Source organism: Pogona vitticeps, chromosome 4, assembly GCF_051106095.1.
Source record: "Pogona vitticeps strain Pit_001003342236 chromosome 4, PviZW2.1, whole genome shotgun sequence".
Taxonomy (NCBI): Eukaryota; Metazoa; Chordata; class Lepidosauria; order Squamata; family Agamidae; genus Pogona; species Pogona vitticeps.
In genome coordinates, this window is record NC_135786.1 from 197,890,004 (window position 1) to 197,909,772 (window position 19,769).

The 19,769-nt window shown below is 40.6% G+C and overlaps 1 protein-coding gene across 3 annotated transcripts in view; it reads right to left on the bottom strand.

Moving 5' to 3' along the window:
- CA8 (carbonic anhydrase 8) overlaps positions 1-7,421 on the bottom strand; it is a 49,590-nt gene extending 42,169 nt beyond the window's left edge. For all 3 annotated transcript variants that reach the window (XM_072998962.2, XM_072998961.2, XM_072998964.2), the window contains exons 1-3: positions 7,116-7,421; positions 5,050-5,241; positions 119-243 (exon numbers count right to left, since the gene is read on the bottom strand). In XM_072998962.2, coding sequence (XP_072855063.1) covers positions 119-243; positions 5,050-5,241; positions 7,116-7,191 — 393 coding nt within the window. In that variant the 5' untranslated portion in view covers positions 7,192-7,421. The remainder of the gene's footprint in view (positions 1-118; positions 244-5,049; positions 5,242-7,115) is intronic.
- Positions 7,422-19,769: the final 12,348 nt, after the last annotated feature.

Below are 19,769 nucleotides of genomic sequence, written 5' to 3' on the forward strand. Positions count from 1 at the left end.
ATGTTATGATAATAAATCAATAGATTACTTAGTTAAAATGAAACCAACAGGTTTTTAGGCAATGGTTTAATATTTTGAGGAGAAATGTGAAGACTGTACAAAGTGAGCCCATACTTACCTCCATGGGAAAAGCTTTAAAATTAACAGTGTGTTCAGAGCCACGCTGATTTTCTCTGCCCCAGTGAAATCGAGCATCGTGCAGTTCAAATTCATGCCCCCGAGGCAACGGCCCTCCTACCAACACTGCAAAAGAGTGCAACACAAATAATAGCAGGTGACATTCAGAGTGAGCAATTTTCTTAAAGACTTTCTTAACAAACAGTAAAGTGCAAAGGTGAAGTGCTAAAGGGGTGGAACCATAACCCATAAACTTGGCTTTTTTTGTTCTGTTGCTGCACATTTCTGTTACTGATACATTAAGAAAAACAGATGGCGTCCTGTTGCATTCTCATTTTTATGACACTTTTTCACAATGAAAGATAACTGTTGGTCTGTGTTTATCACTTCTAGGTGTGGATGTGTACCTATCTATACCCCAAGCCTGAATTTTTACTAGCTATTTAGAGGTTACATAATTGTAGGCCTGCCTTGAAGAAACCAAGACTGGATCTGGAGGACACTTAATCATTTCATCAGTGGTCAACCTCCAGTTCTTCAGCATAGTTATTGAATGTAGGATTGATACTTAACTTTGGCCATTTCTGGACAAAACTGACCAGTGGGCTTCAGAACTGGTTTTGGAGTGAAAACTATCTTGTCTGGTGCTGTGGAATGACAAACATTATCCTTCAGTATCAACAGCCTTGGAAAAGTTAATCAAAGGAGACACTGGATTCATATACAAGTTTTCATCAGCTGATTAAAAAAAAACACAACACATTGGTCATTCTATAGCCCAGTTTTCATTATTATATAGTTACTAAAGCTTTTAAAACTCCAGGATAGCCAGAACTTAATATATACACACAATCCAGAATTAGACATAAAATATTTAGCCATATATAGTTTCTACACAAGGATAATGCTATCAATAGTTAAAAGTTATAATGGTTGTGTATTACGTCCAATTACCAGCTGCTGGGGCATATAAACTGGAGAGTGCTCCTGCACTCATGTCTGGCTTATATGTTTCCAATAGGTGCCTGATTAGCTACTGTGGAAACAGAATGGTGAACTAGATAGGCCTTTGGTATGATCCAGCATGATGAAGTTTGTATATTTGACAAGAATGAGAACAGTAAGTGAATGACTACACTATAGCCTAGATCTAGAAGTCACAGCCATACATATTTGAATGTCATGACAATGCTCAGAAGGCCAGAATATTGCCAGTTTAGAGGACAAAAGGTGCTCCCACATGATTGCATGAAAGCATCATGGTGACCTAGGTCTAGCTGGAACAGATTGCTTTAAGATAAACGAATGCCTGGACAAAGGACAACAGAGAAAATATAGATGGCAGTATTATACAAATTATTTAAATCATTTTCAGTGCAGAGAAAGTGAAGGAAACCCCTCAAGTTTACTTTTTCCAGAGGTAACCATCTTAATTTCTTGCACCACCCCACAGGTGGTATTCAGTTACAGGCCTGAACAGGATTGGATTATGGGATTTTATCAGATTTAATGAGTATTTTATGAGCCACCAATTAGAACAATTTCTTCTAGGATTCACAAAGCATTATAAAGGATCATTTCTGGAAGGTTCAGGACTGAGGCTCAGATTATATTTGCCGTGTTTGTTTTATAGGGATCAAGTCTTAAATAAGCAAGTAGTGATCTTGTATTTCCTAGCTAAATAACTGGCACTTTTGTCTATTTGAAGGAGAGGTAATGGGAATTCCTCTTGAAGCCACATTTCCTGAAGGGCACGAACATCTGATCTCCACATTTTGGGGGTGACATGCTCCTCCTGCTCAGACCATAAGCACTGAAACTGGCATTGAAACTGTTTATAACTGAGCAGTAAGATCTAGAGTACTGTCTTGACTGCTGCTTAGTGACAGACCAGTGCAGTATATCAGTATATGCATGTACTTTTTAAAACTCTGGTCTCTGAGTTGCATTAAATTATGTTGAAAGGCACATGCAGTCCTTAGGCTACAGGTTCTCCACTCATTATCTAGAGAGAGTCCCCCCCCCCTTTCCCCCTCTCACATTGGAAATAATGGAAAGTATTATAGGTGTAAATACTGGTACTAATCCAAGGCCAAATTATATATTAGGGATAATCTGCTATTACAGCTGAAATTATTTTGGTGTTCAAGTAATATGATTGAGTCAAGTCTGAAAAATCAGTTTTGCAAAGGAATATTATACTTATGCCCCAAGAACCAGCTACAAAGCAAAACAAAACAAGCTAAGTTGGAAATTACATGGGGTGAGAAACAATTTTGCTTTGACAGCCACAAGTAGATGAATACAAAGCCTGCCAGCACAGATGGACAGTCCAATTACCTCCCACCCCCAGAACCTGCTGGTCTACTTATAGAATGGCATGTGGTGCGTATGGCTGGCATCATTGCTAGCATGCCAACTGCAGCAGTACCCCAGCTGCCGCAGCCCCATCTCCTTGCTTGCCCAGCCACTCTGCAGCTGAGCGGGGAGACTTGTCCTTCTTCCCCTTTGCTGGAATGGCCAGGCGAGCGGGGAGACAGGACTGCAGCAGCCGGACTACTGTTGCAATTGGTGCACTGACGATGACGCCGGCCACATGCACCACTTTCTAAGTGGACCAGTGGGGTCTGTGGGTGGGAGGTAATGGAGTCGGCCACCTGCCTCTATGAATACAAAGCCCCCATCTCTAGTCACAAGCAATCAATATTTCAGGAATTCTTCAGGACTAATTATCTATAATATTTTGGCCCTGAATTCCAGTGCTGAAGTAGAACACTTGGAAGTTCAGGTGCTCATAGACCCCATAACCATCCAGTTTCATAACAGAACCAACATTAAGACCTCTAAATCAACAATTAAGGAAGTGATCTTTTGGACAGCTAATTGCTGTAAATTGCCCATACAAAACCAAACCACCCTCAAATTCTTTGCCTTAGAACAAGGAAGGCTTGAAATAATATATACTGCATATTGTTTTGGGGGGGGAGGTTTCTCTTCCAACCATTAAGAGGAATGTAGCTAAGCTCAAAGAGAACAGGAAAGCCTGAGCAGGGTGTTGGATGATGTTATAGTCCCTTTGACCCTGTAAGTCCTGGCTCCAATACACCACTTCTCAATTCATATTTTGACATTTTCTTTTATGTCTTTTATGTCTTTCTTTTTCTTTTCTTTCTATTCTCAGAATCGGATGTTTATTGTGCTGAAAAACTGTGGAAGAATCACACACCTCATTCTCAACATGCAAGCACAGTCACATGAATTCAACAACAGGATGGGGTCCCTCTAGAAGCCAGAAGGGCTGTAATCTAACCCAAGGATTGCTCGATCAAACTGCCAGTGGCCTTCCAGGATTCTTGATTCTCCTTGATCATGTAATGCAGAAGTTTCACCTCCAATGTGCAAACCATGGTTCCACCATTGTACCACTTTCACAAAGCTTGTTTTTGCTTTAAAATCTTATCATGAAATCTCTAGGCAGATTTTTAGGAGCAAAAGTGGAATGAGTTGTTAGTGGACATACTGAAGACTGAAAAGGGAGTCAAGCCTAGATCATGAATGTGTGTGTGTGTGTGTGTGTGTGTGTGTGTGTGTGTGTGTGTGTGTGTGTGTGTGTGTGTGTGTGTGTGTGTGTGTGTGTGTGTGTGTGTGTGTGTGTGTGTGTGTGTGTGTAGAGTGTAGTGTAGTGTAGTGTAGTGTAGTGTAGTGTAGTTCTTGCTGGGTATACACAAGTAGGCAGCTTTGATTTCTGTGAAATCTTGTTTGAAACAGTTGAGTAGAAAGTACTGAAATATATAGTCTTTGCCGCTTCCTGCTGAGGAGATATTTCTGTAGCAAAATGATAACCTGCTTTGGATCCTGTGTCTAAAACACTGCCCTTAAAATGGATAGTTGTACTTCTTTCTCTTCTGATAGCACAATATATAAAAAAGCCACACTGGCCAATGATTTGGAGTTGCTAAGTTTCCAGCACAGGATCTACTGACAAATGCTTTCCACCACCCAGCTGGCTATATACACTGTAGGATGCTTTCCTGTTGTCCTTCAACACTTTCACAGCCTTTCAGAATTGCCAAGAATATGTTAAATAAATAGTACACATTCTAAAATAAATAGTACACATTCTACACATTGATTTTAACTCTGAATGTTGGTGTCCTCTGTTATTATGCATTTGTAAACTGAAGAATTGTCTTTGGCACCAAAAGTAGAAATGTCTGTGCAGAAGCTGGGAGCACAGAGCCAGCTTTATGCTGTTCAGGAATGGGTTGTGTCCATGAAAGCAGGAAAATGTGGAGGGAACACCTCCAGTGTTGCCCATTTTCTGCAAGACAGTTTCTTCCATTTTTACAGATTGTAATAATTTGGTTGGTTGGAGGCCAATTCTGCTTTTTTCATTTCCCTAATTAATGTGCTGAAAACACAATAGGGAAAGCAGCCAGATGGTGGCTGAAAACACAAATTTTCATAAAGCTTGAAAGATAAGACATGAACATTACACTCCACTTCCATCTGAAAATGTTCTGGAAGCTTCTGTGATAACTTGCACCTGACTACTTCTGCTACAGACAAGCATCTGCATCCTCCAAGAATGCTCAAATGTGTGTTGCACAACAAGGAGAACAAAAACAAAAAGAAATTAGAACTGTTATATGTACGAGCTAACAGTGGGAGTTCAAAGGAAGCAATCATTTGTTCAACTCTCACCTCTGCCATGAACTCATTAGCAGCTGGAGGCAAATCTTTTGCTCTCAGCTTCACTCCTCGTTTCCATAATATGGCGATAATAACATGATCTTACAGCATGCTTGTTAGGTTTGTTAAGTGAATGTGTGAAGTTCTCTAACTATTCCGTTAATTGTTGCAGGTAATAATAACAAAATTAAAACATGAGGAAGTGGACATAATTTAAGGCACAACAGTGGAACAGCATACCTGATTTAGACTTTAGAAGGATCTGGACTGAGTGTCCATCATTGATGACTTCACAATCACGACATACCACATAGTTGGGTGATAAACGTACTTCCAGTAGTAAGGGGTCATACTTCGCTTCTCTTGAATTCAAGTTAATAGGAGACTGGTATTCTCCATTAGCATCTGGAAAGATCAGCCCCCACTCAACTCCTGAAAAATAAAATATACTTAACTGAAGTGATGTATTACAATATTTCCACATGCACAAACTCCTAAATATCTCAAGCAGATTTTGAGGACAACCAGGGGGTTGGGCCGGGGGGAGGGAGAGAGAGAGGAAGAAATAACTTTGAACTTGCTTTCTATTCCATCACTGAAAACTTTCTGTCAGTAAGTGTGTCTAACTGGGGAAAATAGTGTCATCAGTCCCCAGGAAAATTGCAACTTCAAGGGAGTTTTCCAGCATGCTTTCCAGTATTGGAGGGGGAGGATATAATCCCCAACACACACAGCTCTGGTCACAGTAACGATTACTGTACCACATAACTAATCACCACATACAAGTAGCCACTTTGGGATTTAAAAAACCCCATGCGGATTAAATGCAAATATCCATTTAATGTCTCATCTAATTTGGACCTGCTGGTCAATGCCAGAGATTTCTTCTTCTTCTTCTTTAAAGACTCCAATGTTCTGTAAATCAAAGGTTATTTCTAACTTTCTGTATATTAAGGAAGAAATGAAAAATCCTTGTTATGTTCACCAAGAGATAAAACACTTTTTCAATGACAAACTGTTATTTAATTATAGGCCCTGGTTTTGGAGGCAAATCTTCAGATTAATAAAAAAAAAACTTTGCTTAATTGAGACCAACTGAAACATCACAGAACACTGAGCACGTTTTTGAGTCATCAGCATTTTTCTTCCACCTGAAGAAAATGCTCACAACTAACCTCTTGTTTTCACCTACCATAATCTCACCTCAAATGTGTTTAGCATCTCCTTCAGTTCACTTCAGTAACTGCAAAATTTGACTAGACCCAAGCAATATCTCCACCCCTTTAAAATAATAAAAAAAGGAAAAAGAATATAGCCAACTGCAGATTGGTGCTTCATTGAGTTTTTCTTTGGCTCTCGTTTGTGAAGTTTTAGTTGGCTACATCTGTTCTTTTTCAGACAGAGAGGAACATATTCCTGATGGAGCAAATATCAGTATTGGTAATTTTTCTTTCTTTCTTAGCCCACCTAATATTGTGGCTTCATCGTTCATTTAGGAAATGCCATCTCTTCAATATTAGACTTCTAACCATAAATGTTTCTGCTCCCACATTATGTAGTACCTGGGAGAGGACTTTCTGTGCTGCCACAGCTGCACCCAAGATGTGGAATCTTCTCCCCTTGGAGGCCCGATTGTCACCAACATTGTCTTCTATTTGGGCATCAAAGTTACAACCTGACTGCTCATTGAACATTTCATAATTAGAGAGATCATCGTTTGGTCTGCAGTTTCCCAATTTCCTGGTTTTGGTCTTCATTGGAAATGTTTTAAAATATTATTTTAAAGTATTCAAATGTTTTCATTTCTTTTAACCTGATTTTACCCCAGCCTGAGATCTGCGGATAAAGGTTAGAAATATTTCCATGCAGACAGCCATAGAGCTTGGATTAATAAAAGAGAGAGGGGATTAGAGACCCCTTTGGTTTGCCCTTGCCTGAGCTTGGAGAGGAGGAAGGAAAGGCAATGAAAGCAATCCATCTTCTTTGTGTATAGTCAGTAGCGCTGTCAGAGTTACGATGTTTGAGTTTCAAACACAGCCTAAGAATGTGGAACTTATCGGCGGAAAGGCTACTGTTTTCATTACACTGGAAAAGAGGGTTACTCTACTTTCCAGGGTTTTTTTTTTAAAACCCAAATATAAATCACTCACTTTTAGGTTTGGAAGCAAACTTAAACTGATTCTCTCTGTGTCTGTCTTCAAGAATAAATGTGTGCCTGTGAATGTTCACATAGTTTCTTTCTCTCTTTCACACAGTGAAAATGCCTCCCTCTTTCACCTCACAGCCTCAGACCCCAATTTCCTTACCTTCTTCATAACCCCACTCCACAGATTCCTCTTTCTCAGGCAAATGCTCTGATTCTTCAATGTAGCTGTCAGCCATTAACAGGCACTCCCCAGCCTTTCTGTTCCTCTGGGTACTCAGGGTGTCTGTGTGAGACTATCGCACGGAAGTCTATTCTTCTCAGGCAGGCGGGATGTGTGTGTGTGTGTGTGTGTGTGTGTGTGTGTGTGTGCATTTGCGCGTATGAGAGAGAGAGAGAGAGAGAGAGAATGTGTGTAGCAAGAGCTGGAACCTCATGCTGCAGAACACCTTCTCTGGACTATGACTGTGTGATTAAACACATTGCAGAGTCAGGCAGTCTGGATGATTTTGAAAAGCTGGGACATTTTTTGTGAATGTTTTTCGATAACCCTGGGCTTTAGTAGAGCATACCAAGAGAAAAAGGGTAGGATCAACTGCAAAGCCAGATGTTCTGAGCTTCATATGCCAACCAGATGTGTGGTTGTGGGTGGCCTGCACCCTACATTTTTAGGGAGGGGAGATGGCTCCAGGCACAAGTTGTTTATGGTTCCAGAAGATCTGTGTTTCTTTACACGGGACAATTGAATGCTCAAATCCTATATAAAAAGAGAGGTGACTGCTGAATATAGAACTTTGAGGTCTCAATTGCAGCCATATTCCAACGTGTATTCAAGGAAAGTGAAGAAATATGCACATGTCAATTTCTGAGCATGCCCCTACCTATGTTCTATGTACAATTGGCAACTCATGATGTTCAGGATATGGGTAGGATATATTGGAGTGGGTAGAAAGCACAGAGCAATGAGGGTACTAAGTTGTGATGACACTGAACCTACTTCTGCACCACTTGCTAATTCAAGTTCATGTTGGAAGGAAATATAAGACAAGCTCTGACCAATAGTTAATAAATCAGGGCTTAAGACTCTGCTGCAAAACCTCTATTTATCAGGTTAGGAAGGCAGTTGGTCTATTTTGGCTTCACTGTTGTATCAACCTGTGTGAAGCAGGATGAAAGTGTGGCTACATGACCTCTTTTACAAAGGACACCCCTCTGTTTGAAAGGTTGGAACAGAAAACTTCTCTTTTTGAAGGTGTTCTCTATTTAAAGGCAGTCTAGTCCAAGTGCATCCAAATGACAAAGACCAGTGAGGGAGGGCAGGGATCTTAACGTTGTCCATCCTCTGTTAACACCTGGACACCAGACACATATGTCACCTGGTTACAGTCTTCCCTAATCTGGTGAGATATAACGTAATTATGTTCAAATTATTATTTTTAAAAATCTAATTTTGCACCTGAACATATAAATTAGTGTAGGTATTGTTTTGTTTTGTTTTGATTTGATTTGATTTTGCAAATCAGTGCCCTCTTTCATCCACTTTTTGGATGATGTATGTCTCACTTTTTAGGCCACTAAGACACTAGGTAAGAGTCCACTAGGCAAATAATATTTGTCATAGAACAAGGAAGGGGTATCTCTGGCTTATGGGCTGATCCAGCCTATCAGGTCTCCCTAACTATACCACTGCTGGCCTCCTTCTCTTGCACCCCCACTCATCCTTTTGAGTTGGGAGAGGCGTTGGCTTCACTTGGAATCATCTTGAAGCAACAGCTCCATGCTTCTTGCATGCCTTGGGAGAGACAAGGGCCAGGCAAAGTCAGTTGCAACTGGATCAGACTAAACAGGGTTGCTTCAAAGTGTAGTACCCCTCCTTGCATCCACATGCTAGCACCTGGTCACCACACCTCAAAGTGACCCTATTTATCCCATTTCTTCTTCTCTGCCTCCATGCCACCGCATTCTCTTCTGTCTTCCCCTTTGTGCAGTGGGGGACTTCATTTTTAAAAATTATTGAGAAATGACACTCCACCTTCTCTTCTGTGTCCCCCTCTGTAGGAAGCAGGGGAAACTTTTTCCATTCATTCACAAGTACATATCACTTCAGTGGCTTGCCACTGAAGAAACACAGTGCTGGATCGTAAAGAAAAAGAAAGGAAGAAAAGAAAATAAATCCTCCTCTGGCTTCTCTTCTGCCTCCCCCTCCACAGGAGTTGGGGGGAGGCAATTTTTTTACAATATATACTGTATTGGTAAGTGACATATCACTTCATTGGCTTAGCACCCAAGTGATTGCACTGTATTGTAACAAAAAGGAAGAAAAAAAGAAAAATAAGACAACCCCTTTCTTCTGTCTCCCTCTAGATGGGGAGTAGGAGCACTGAACTGCTGGGGGAAACACCTGCCAGTGCTGTTTTGTTTTGATACCAACAATCACACATGCTAGAAACTGAGCAATCCTACTGATGGTAAACAACAACAAAAACCAGTAGCCCCGGCAATGAGGAAAAAAGTCTGGATAGCCACAGAAAGGGTCAGGCTGGTTTGCAATTAGTAGTACACTGTGTAGTTGCCAGAAAACATATCAAACCAAACCATGCCAAATGTGGTCCAAAATGTAATATAAATCACCATCTAACCACACCCTTATGCACTGGTAATGTACCATTTCAAAGTGATGTGCTTTTTTGCCTGGCTGCGGGTTTGGACTGACTGAATCCAGCTCATTGGGAAGTTGCTGCTTAAAGGCTGAAGGAGCAGACTGAGGTGTCAATTCGCAGACTTTTCTCTGCCCCCTGCCTTTCCCTTTGGAAAATGTGGTTGATGAGCAAATATGATTTACAGAAGAGCCAAGTCCTCACCAAGGCACTGGGAGTATTTTGAGATGGTGACCACATTGAGCTGAATAGCATAATAGGCAGAAAATATTCCCAAGGAATAAAGATTGCCTAGCATAAAAATATCCATAAGGAAATATCATTAATGGATGCACACCCATAAATTGCAGAAATCAAGAGGAAATAAGTGCAGTATTAGGGTTCCCAAGAGCCAGTCCTGCACTGAAGCAAATCATAGCACAACAAAACAAAAATGCATCACTGCTCACAGATGGTGTAAAAATACAGTGGTGCTTTGAGTTATGAACTTAATCCGTTCCAGAAGGTGGTCGTAACTCAAATTGGTCGTAACTCAAAGCACCATTTCCCATAGGAATACATTGAAATGCGATTAATCCGTTCTGGCTGAACCCCCCCCCACACACACACACACTAAAAAACACACTGCAAGAGCCATCAAAGCACAGAAACATAACCCCCTCAGAATCAAACAAACCCATTCCATCAGGGAATAAAAAACACACTACAAGACCCATCAGAAATGCGATTAATCTGTTCCAGCCGAAACCTCCCCACTAAAAACACACAAAAACACACTGCAAGACCCATCACAGCATAGAAACATAACCCCACCACCCAGCCCGAACCCACGCTGCAAAACCCACCCAGAACAGGCAGTTTTTAAAAGCAAAAAGCAGTACTTTACCAGGCAGTCCAAAAGCCTCCTCCAAATGCACTCTTTCTAACTGCTGGGGTGAAAGAGCTACAAAGAAGCAGCCTCTTTGCCGACCAAAGAGGTTAAAATTTCCCTGCCTTTCCCCCCCCACCTTTTTTCCAGTAGTAACTCAAAGCTCCGGCCGCAAGTCAAAGCAAAATTTTGCGGCCAGAGCTGGTCATAACTCAAAATGGTTGCAAGTCAGGACGTTCGTAAGTCGAGGCACCACTGTACCTGAAAAGCATGTTGTTGTTGTTGTTGTTGTTTGCGGTGGTCTTGCTCTGACTGTTGACACTAGTTTCAGCCCTGTATTGTGTGGACATTGGACTGCAATACTGGCTTCATGAGTGCAAGGAAAGTGCATTATGTGGACATTGGACTGCAATACTGGCTTCGTGAGTGCAAGGAAAGATGAACAAATGCTTCAATTGGACACACTGTCAGTGAGTTTTAGCATGCACCATATTTTTACAAAGAAGGTGCAAGAGTGTGGTAGCATAGATCAAATTGTGAAACAAAAATGTCAGCATGGACCAGACATTTGTTGTTTGTTCTTTGACTCTGCAACATTGAACAATGACAATATGTTGCTGATTCTTTGACCCTTTTAGAACCAATTGGACAGGGGATTAAACAAATAAAACCTGGAAGAAATTATGCTTTGTCTTGAACAGAAATTCATATCTAGAGGGGGTGTTTTTTGTAGAGAAGAAAGTAATTAGGCTCATTCAAGGCTGTCCTCTTGGTGTGCCAGAATTCTAGGGAAATGTAACAGTACTTCTTTTTTGTTGCCCATACTTCCAATCATTCAGCCTCCATGACTTAGCAGAGAGAGAAGAAAGAAAAACAAGTGAGGTGGATATTGATTGAGAGTGGAGAAATATAAAGGAAAAGGCAGTGCTTAACCATTTTTTTCATTCCAAATTACCCACCACTAGGGCTGTCCCAATCTGTTTCGACAGCTGATGCAGCAAAAAGTCCCCTACACACAAATCAAGTTACACAGCACTGAAGGCTAAACAAGCTATTTTGATACTTGAGGAAGAGAAGCTCTCATGTGTCTCTCCCTAGAAGTAAAAATATAATAATGATTAAATATCAATTTCCTGCTAATTTCTTTCGCTCCATAACAGGTAACTAAGGTGACTGCCTTGCTCAGCCTTGTTCCCTATTTTTTCATTTACAATTGTCCCCACAAGTGTTTTTTTCCTCTCCCAGGGTGTTTCAACTCTGCAATAGCCTATGAGAAACAACAACTCTTAATTTAGAACACACAGGTAGGGGAAATTGCCATGAGGAGATCTGGAAGGGGGGAATTGTAGATGTTAATCAAAAATTCCTCCAAAAGCTTCTTTTCTAAAGGAAAACAAAAGAATGTTAGACCTATCATACATCATAAGTCACCGTTATCTGACTATAAATATTTGGGTATATCCAAATATAAAAGGCACACACATTTCATCAAATACAAAGGACCCTATCTTGGGTCTCTGTGGTGAAGAGACCCCACTAATACACACAGCAATAGGTTTCATATTTTCCATGTTTAGTGTTAAATCCAAACCTACAAAAACTAAGACTGTGACAAATTCATTTTGGCAAGAGACACAAAGGGAAATAAAATATGTTCTAAAATATTTAGCAGAAAAGACAAACAAAAGAGGAAAAAAGATCCCTGTAACAATTAATATGAAATGACAGAATTCCTGCAAAAATATTATGGTTTTGATAGAAAGGAAACAAGACAAGAAATGCACAACAGATCAAACTAAAAAAGGGAATTGAATGAGATTTTCAGAACAAAACTGTAGTCACAAGGTACTGAAAGATCATTCGCCTAATCTTAATCAAGTTGAGGGCCAGAAGGGATTCCTGAAATAATTAGGGAGGCTAATCAGGGCATGTTGAGATATTCTTGGCTTCAGTTGGTTTTTCTATCAATTGTGGTAGACTCAGCAGTTAAGTAATACTTGAAGAAACAAAGCTATAACTTATTATACCAGCGAGAAACTGGATGATTAAGCAAAATACTTAAGGGACTGGAATAAAAGGTCATGCAATATGAGTTCAATTTCAAAAAATAAAAGAAAGAATATAGAGGATTCCAATTAATTGCTCCTGCTCCACTTGTTACACAACATCTTTGTAACAACTGCAGCCTAAATTGAATTGTTGATTTGCCAGCTAGAATAGATTCACTGAATCAATGGGACCTTCATAAATCAACATTTATTGAAGTCTTATTGGTTCAGTGGTTCTACTCTAGTTGGGCCCAACAATTGGATTTGGACTGGCAGCTTCTTAGGATAGGACCTAGAGACATGGAAAAAGAAGACACGCAAATGGTAGTTCTTGCCACACTTCTGAATAACAATTGGTGTCTGTGTGTACTTGCATACGTCCATAGAGAGGGACATTTCTAGATGGTTATCTAGGTCATGATAATGCCTGTTGCTTCAGGCATGATCTAACAGCACAGAATAGGATCCACTTCCCTGCAATGTGTTGATCAAGATGTTGGGACCTGACTGGGTGAAGTGAGCCTCTTGCCCTGTCTCATTGAGCTTTGACATAGCCCTCAGAAATATAACCCTCGGGTGTTACTTTTGGCAGGCGTTACTTCTGGGAAACACAATTCCCAGAATATTCAGTGCCTATACTTGTTGAGATAGCCTGGGAGATGTAGTTCAAAAAAGTAATTTTTCCCATCTCTGATGCAGGGAATGTTCAGAACTAATGCTAAGTCTGATTAGGGTCACATGATAAACCTATCAAATAAGTCTTCCGGTGGTACAATTAGACTGTCTCCACAACAACCTTTGAAAGATCTGAAACTGCCAGATTTTTAAAAAGAAAAAAGAAAGAAAAAAAAAGCAGTCCTTGAAGATCTGGTGTTGATGGGAAACAACTCAGGTATGACTCTGTGGCTACTTCCTCCAACACAGATCAAAAACAACTGCCTGCCTTTCTAGACTCTTCTTCCCTTACAGGCCTAGCAACAAGAGGGGCTGTCAAGATGAGTGCACTTCAGCATTTACCACTCCACCACTGGGAACATAGATAAATGATTTAAAATGCAAAAAAAAAAAAAAAAAAAGGACACGAGGGGATACTGATCCATTTTTCACCCATTACTTCCTCTCCTTTCTCCTCCTCTCCCGTCCATTTGCTGATGTAATTTCATTATCAGCTGACTTAAGATTCTGACTATTATGGCCACATAAAGCGAACGTATTACCTTTTCTCAGGCTTTTTGTAGAACTAATGACTCCATGTAGTTCTTCAAGGGATGGACCAAGAAGATGCTTGCTTTAATCAGTATTTAATGGCTTTTAATGGCTGGTAGCCAATAGCTACTGGGCACTCCCTAGCTGCTTGAGTGGGAGCTGGAGGGATATAATTATTTGCATTGGAACACCCAGGAGGGAAGGAGACAGAAGGTATTTTACAGCTTCCACAGGTCAGGAATTAATACTGCTTTAAAAGACTAATGCTCTCCAGCTGGAGACTTCCTTGCTCCCTATACTCAGCATGTATATTTGTAAACAAACAAGATACTGCAAAAACACAGTAGGTCTCCAGTACTCTCTTTTCAGAGGGAAGCTGAACTTGTGAAAGGCCCTGCTTAAATCTCCTATGACATGGGGAGTCACTGTGAGTTCATGAACAGAAGTGAGTAAACAGGGAACAGTAAACAGAGAAGCAAGGGTATTTTGCCTGCGTGTTTAATGGAGGTGTTTGGAAAGTAAGCCAACAGTGCAGTGTCACCACCAATGTAAGGCAAGCACCTACAGCTTGTGTTCCATGTTTCTCATCCTGACTAACAATATAGAAAGCTATATGCAATAAGCTAGTCGTCCTTTAACGTTAAGTTTGACCCTCAGTTTATCATTTTAAAAGCTCATACTTCAGTGACTATTTAGTGCAGTATCATGTTTGGCAAGGATGGAAACACAGCTTTTCAAAGACAATGGCATCTTCAGCATATTTTATTTATTTATTTATTTATTTATTTATTTATTTATTTATTTATTTATTTATTTATTTATTTATTTATTTATTTATTTAATATCCCACCTATCTGGTCGGTTAAGACCACTCTATTTTGACACAGTACACTGAACTTAAAACAAACAAATAACAAAATTATTGCTTCAATATAACAGCAAGTTGTGAGTGGTCCCTAGTGAGCTGTCCATCCTCACCCCATGCCTTCTAGAGCAGTGGTCCGCAATCTTGGGCCTCCAGATATTCTTGGACTACAACTCCCAGAAGCCTTCACCACCACCTCTGTTGGCCAGGATTTCTGGGAGTTGAAATCCAAGAACATCTGGAGGCCCAAGTTTGGGGACCACTGTTCTAGAGGGCTTGGAGGAAACCACTTCTCCAGGCCTCAGGAGTGTACAGACGTGTCTACAGGTTACAAAGGCTCTGAGATTACACCTGAAATTTCCTTGAGCACTCTTGGATGCAGTTCACATGGCCTCGGAGATGTGAATTCTTTTGAAGAAGTGATGTGTTCCCATGCTACCTGTGCAGTCACCTTCACAGCAACCCTGATTTGTCCCCCCACCTAGTTAAGTACTTCTTTATTTCTTCACCTTGGGAAAAATTGATGCAAAGTAGGTGCTGAGCACTTCCACCTTTTCACTGTTACCTGTTAGCATTTCTACTTCATTTCCATGCAGTAGGTCATTTTTCTCCAAGCACAGCTGAGAAACCCTTCTTACTATTTTCAGCCTTTCTCTTAAGAACTGCTTCTCAATATGCCTTCAGTAACTACCAACCATCATGCCCTTCTTTCTCTTTGAGCATTTGTGACAATGAGATGTGTGACTGTCCCTCCAAATCACCCTTCAGAGTATTAAAATAATCTTTCTTAAAATCCAGAGTCCACGTCATAATAGCCTCAGTTTCCATTTCTTCTTTTGGGGTAGGACATTGTGGTACCCAGGGAAGGGCAAAATCTTCACACAAAGAAGATCCCCTTCAGAAACCGGCACAAAGCTTTCCTTGTGCCCACTGAAAAAGAGGCAGGCCATTTGTTTTTGTGCATCCCTCTTGGGAATTTGTTGTGTGGAGTTTGTTTCCCCTTCCCCTTCCTTTTCTTTTTCTTCCCCTTCTTTAGTCTCTCTGGAAGTGATGCACCATACTTAAAATCCCTTTCTTGTGGAAGCAGCAGCAATGCTATCTTTATGCTGCCATTTTTTCTTTTTCTAAAAAGTAGCCTGGTCATCCCTTCTCAGACAGTAGAGGCTTCTTTCTCCTCCAAGGGCCTGTTTCTCATACATAAACATATACACTAACTTTAATATCCCACTCTAAAAGGCCAAGGGATAAATTATTTGACAAGGGCTACAACACAAATAAGGTAACCCACAACCCTCCCCCCTGACTCCCAGGTTGGGAAACACTGGTGTAACAAATCCCAATATGGTGTGGTGACTTCTCCCCACTATAGTATTTCAACTTCATTGAAACTAGCTCTTTGCTCTTGATGAGGATCGCTTCCAGAATATCTATTATCCTATAAAATACTTTAGCCATCTCATGAGAAGAGATGACTCCCTGGAAAAGACCCTGATGTTAGGAAAGTGTGAGGGCAAGAGGAGAAGGGGACGACAGAGGATGAGATGGTTGGATAGTGTCATCAAAGCTACCAACATGAATTTGACCCAACTCTGGGAAGCATACAGAAGATTTGGGAGACACATCTCATATTGTTCTTGTGGGGGTCAAATCTATATCTCTAGGTTCCCAGCCATTTGTTCTATGCGGTGTATCTATGGCAGATTGGTTGCATTATAGTATTAGGTGCCACCTGGGATCATGTGCTTTTGTAATGATGTAGCAACTTTTATTCCCTGTATCCTTATCAACATCATTAGCATGTTGCTATGGGTTTTATCCCTGTTAACTCTTATAGTATTATATCAGGAAAAGTGTCCATCCTTTTCCTTTATTTTCTTGCTATTTTTATGTTCCTTCTCCCATGCATTTCCTCCTTCTTGTGGCCAATGTCCTATAGGTGACAGTTCTCTGTCACATTCTAGATCTTCAGACCATGGAGACATCACACAGTTCCAAGACACTAGAGAAATGCCTCTTGGTTTGTTTTACACTTGTATCTCTGGCTTGTTGGTGGAGAAACAAGCTGGCATGCCAGGTTTAGAAGTCCTTGTTCAGTGCTACGAGTACACTTTTAAGAAGCAGGCCCAGGTATTCCAAAAGAGAGAAGGCTTTCAGACTGGGGCAGAAATTGGAAGAGTAGAAGCCAGAATGATATCGAATTTATTCAATTGCATTCTACATATATTTTAAAGGTAGATGTTGCTGTGTTTCTAGAAAAATTAATAAATGACCATTAGCAAAGAAATCTGTGTCTAGAGCTGATTCTCCTATTCAAAAGACTTAATAAAAAATCAATGGATAATGACTTGTTTAGTTTCTCCTACTTGAAGCAGGAGGGATTCGACTGGACACATCAGCCTGTGGCTCATGAAAGATAGATCTAAGCTCCCCTAAATATCTGAATGTGATTTCTGACACATGGAAATGAACACCAGAAGATAAATTGGATTCTTTGCTGGGAGAGGAATAGAACAGATGGGGTGACACAAGGTAGAGGAACGTTCATTGATGCTTGCCATTAGCTGTCTCTGCTGTCTTCTAGATAGCTGAAGATCTCCATTCCAGCAAAGTTCTGTAAAAGGACTAGAAAGCCAGAAGCAAGTTTTCAAAACTTGCAGTCAAATTATCCTTTGTTTTAATATTACCTTATGCACATACGTATACTTGTGCTCTTTTCGTTTTTGTAGTGGACAGTGAGGGAGGGAATTGGGAGGGTTATTTCTCCTTCACACATACTTTCAAAACTCATATTCAAGATTATATTTTCGTAAAAGCCAGTTTCGTAAAAGCCAGTTTGCCAGCTCATACAACAATACTTGCAAAACTGTTTGTGCTTCCACTAAGCTAAAAATATGCTTCTCCACTGTTTATGGGTGGGCGTGTATTAGTACATAGAAATTGTATTGGTACATAGAAATTGTTTCTGTACCAACACCCAATAAAGGACTGACATTCAGTATACAATAAAAACCAGTAGTACAAAACAATCACTCACTTTTCATCCAGCAAGGCTGCAGTCCAGCTATAGAGGGATCTTGGCTGACACATAGCAAATCCTGTAAGCAAACAGTTACAGGTTGAGAACACAAACCATATTGCCTACAAATGATGTTGCCGTAACCTGGGACACATGGAGGAATGTTCAGATGTAGAATAGGCCAAATTGTGCCTGCATGGAGTATGCCTGGCATCTAGAAAAGGAAGAGCAAGACTAGCTTTTGGAACTGTCAGCAGAAAAGTGTTCAATGGTGATCATATCCTATTGCATTTTTATTGATTGATTGGTCAGTTAGTTGGTTGATTGAAAACATTCATAGCCTATCCTATATCACAAGATCTCAGAATGGATTACAGAGCCATATAGAACAATTTAAAAACATAAAACCTTTAGAACAATGTAGAAATAAACAGTATGAAACATATAAAATTAAAATATTAAAACCATAGCATTAAAGCCTGAGTAGGCTAAGATCCTCAACCCCCAAAGGACCTAATAAATATGTTTCTTACTTGGTTCTGAAATGAGATCAAAGCTGATACCAGTTAAGCCTTCAAGGGAAGAGCGTTCCACAGTTGGGGTACTACGGCCTATCCCTGTCGTTTAGTCGTGTCCGACTCTTCGTGACCCCGTGGACCAGAGCACACCAGGCCCTCCTGTCTTCCATTGCCTCCCATAGTTGTGTCAAATTCATGTTGGTTGCTTCGAAGACACTGTCCAGCCATCTCATCCTCGGTCGTCCCCTTCTCCTCTTGCCATCACACCTTCCCAACATCAAGGTTTTTTCCAAGGACTGTTTTCTTCTCATGAGATGGCCAAAGTACTGGAGCCTCAGCTTCAGGATCTGTCCTTCCAGTGAGCACTCAGGTTTGATTTCCTTTAGAATTGATAGGTTTGTTCTCCTTGCAGTCCAGGGGACTCTCAAGAGCCTCCTCCAGCACCACAATTCCTGTAGCAATAGTCTATTGAACATCTGTTGAGTGCATAGCAACAAACTCTGTTGCAGAAGCAGTGATATTCATGAAGAAAGCCTCACCTCTGCCTACGGGTGGCAAAGTTTGTGCAAGTGGCATAATACCATGTTACTCTGCTGGTGGGACTTTCGATGTTATCCTTAAGCTGCAATCCTATACTTATATGTATTAAATTGGGAGTAAGCCCTATCAATCTCAGTGGGACTGACTTCGGAGTGTGTGTACATTTGCTATCTGTCTCTCTGCCTGGGATTTTGTTGTGCATGACATTACATAATAGTTGTCTGCCTTGCATTGTCCCAAAAAGAATGGAATCTGCACGTTTTAGCAAATCAGACATGAAGAACCTGTTGAAAGAATTGGTCTTGTATATTGGATTAAATGGCAATGAAAACCAATCCACAGCCCCAGATAAGGTACTTTCAAAGGACTGAGTTGATCCACCTTGTGTATTGTCACCTTGGGATGCCGCAACGAATTATCACATCTAGGCTGACAAAAAATATACACCTAAGAAGGGAGACAAGCGCTGGAAGCTGGGAGTTAAGTCAACTGGCCATGGGTAACACAGAATCTGGAAATAGCTTCTTTTCCCCATTTTTAAAAGTAAATAAGTGTTCAGACTGGTGCTTCTAGTTTTCGTTTTTCAAAACACTTTGGGGACAGGGCCACCACTCTTGGAGGCCTCCAGGAGTCCCTTTTGGAGACTGCAAAATGCTGCTGGGGATCTCAAGCACACTACAGGCTGCACTTTGACTAAAGACTAGAGTGGGCATTATGTGGTCATAGAATAATGAAGTTGGAAGGGGCTTATAACATCATCAAGTCCAACCCCCTGCTCAATGCAGGGATATAAATCAAAGGATATCTGCCAGCTGGTTATCTAAATTTCTCTTGAATGCCTCCAGTGTTGGAGCATTCACCGCCTTTCAAGATAATTAGTTCCATTGTCATACTGCTCTAACACTTAGGAAGTTTTTCCTAATATTCAACCAAAATCTGGTTTCCTATAACTTGAGCCCATTACTATGTGTCCTGCACTCTGGGATGTACAAGAACAGATCCTGCCCCTCCTCTGAATGATAGCCTTTCAAGTATTTGAAAAGTATTATCATATTTCCTCTCAGTCTTCTTTTCTCAAGGCTAAACATGCTCAGTTCTT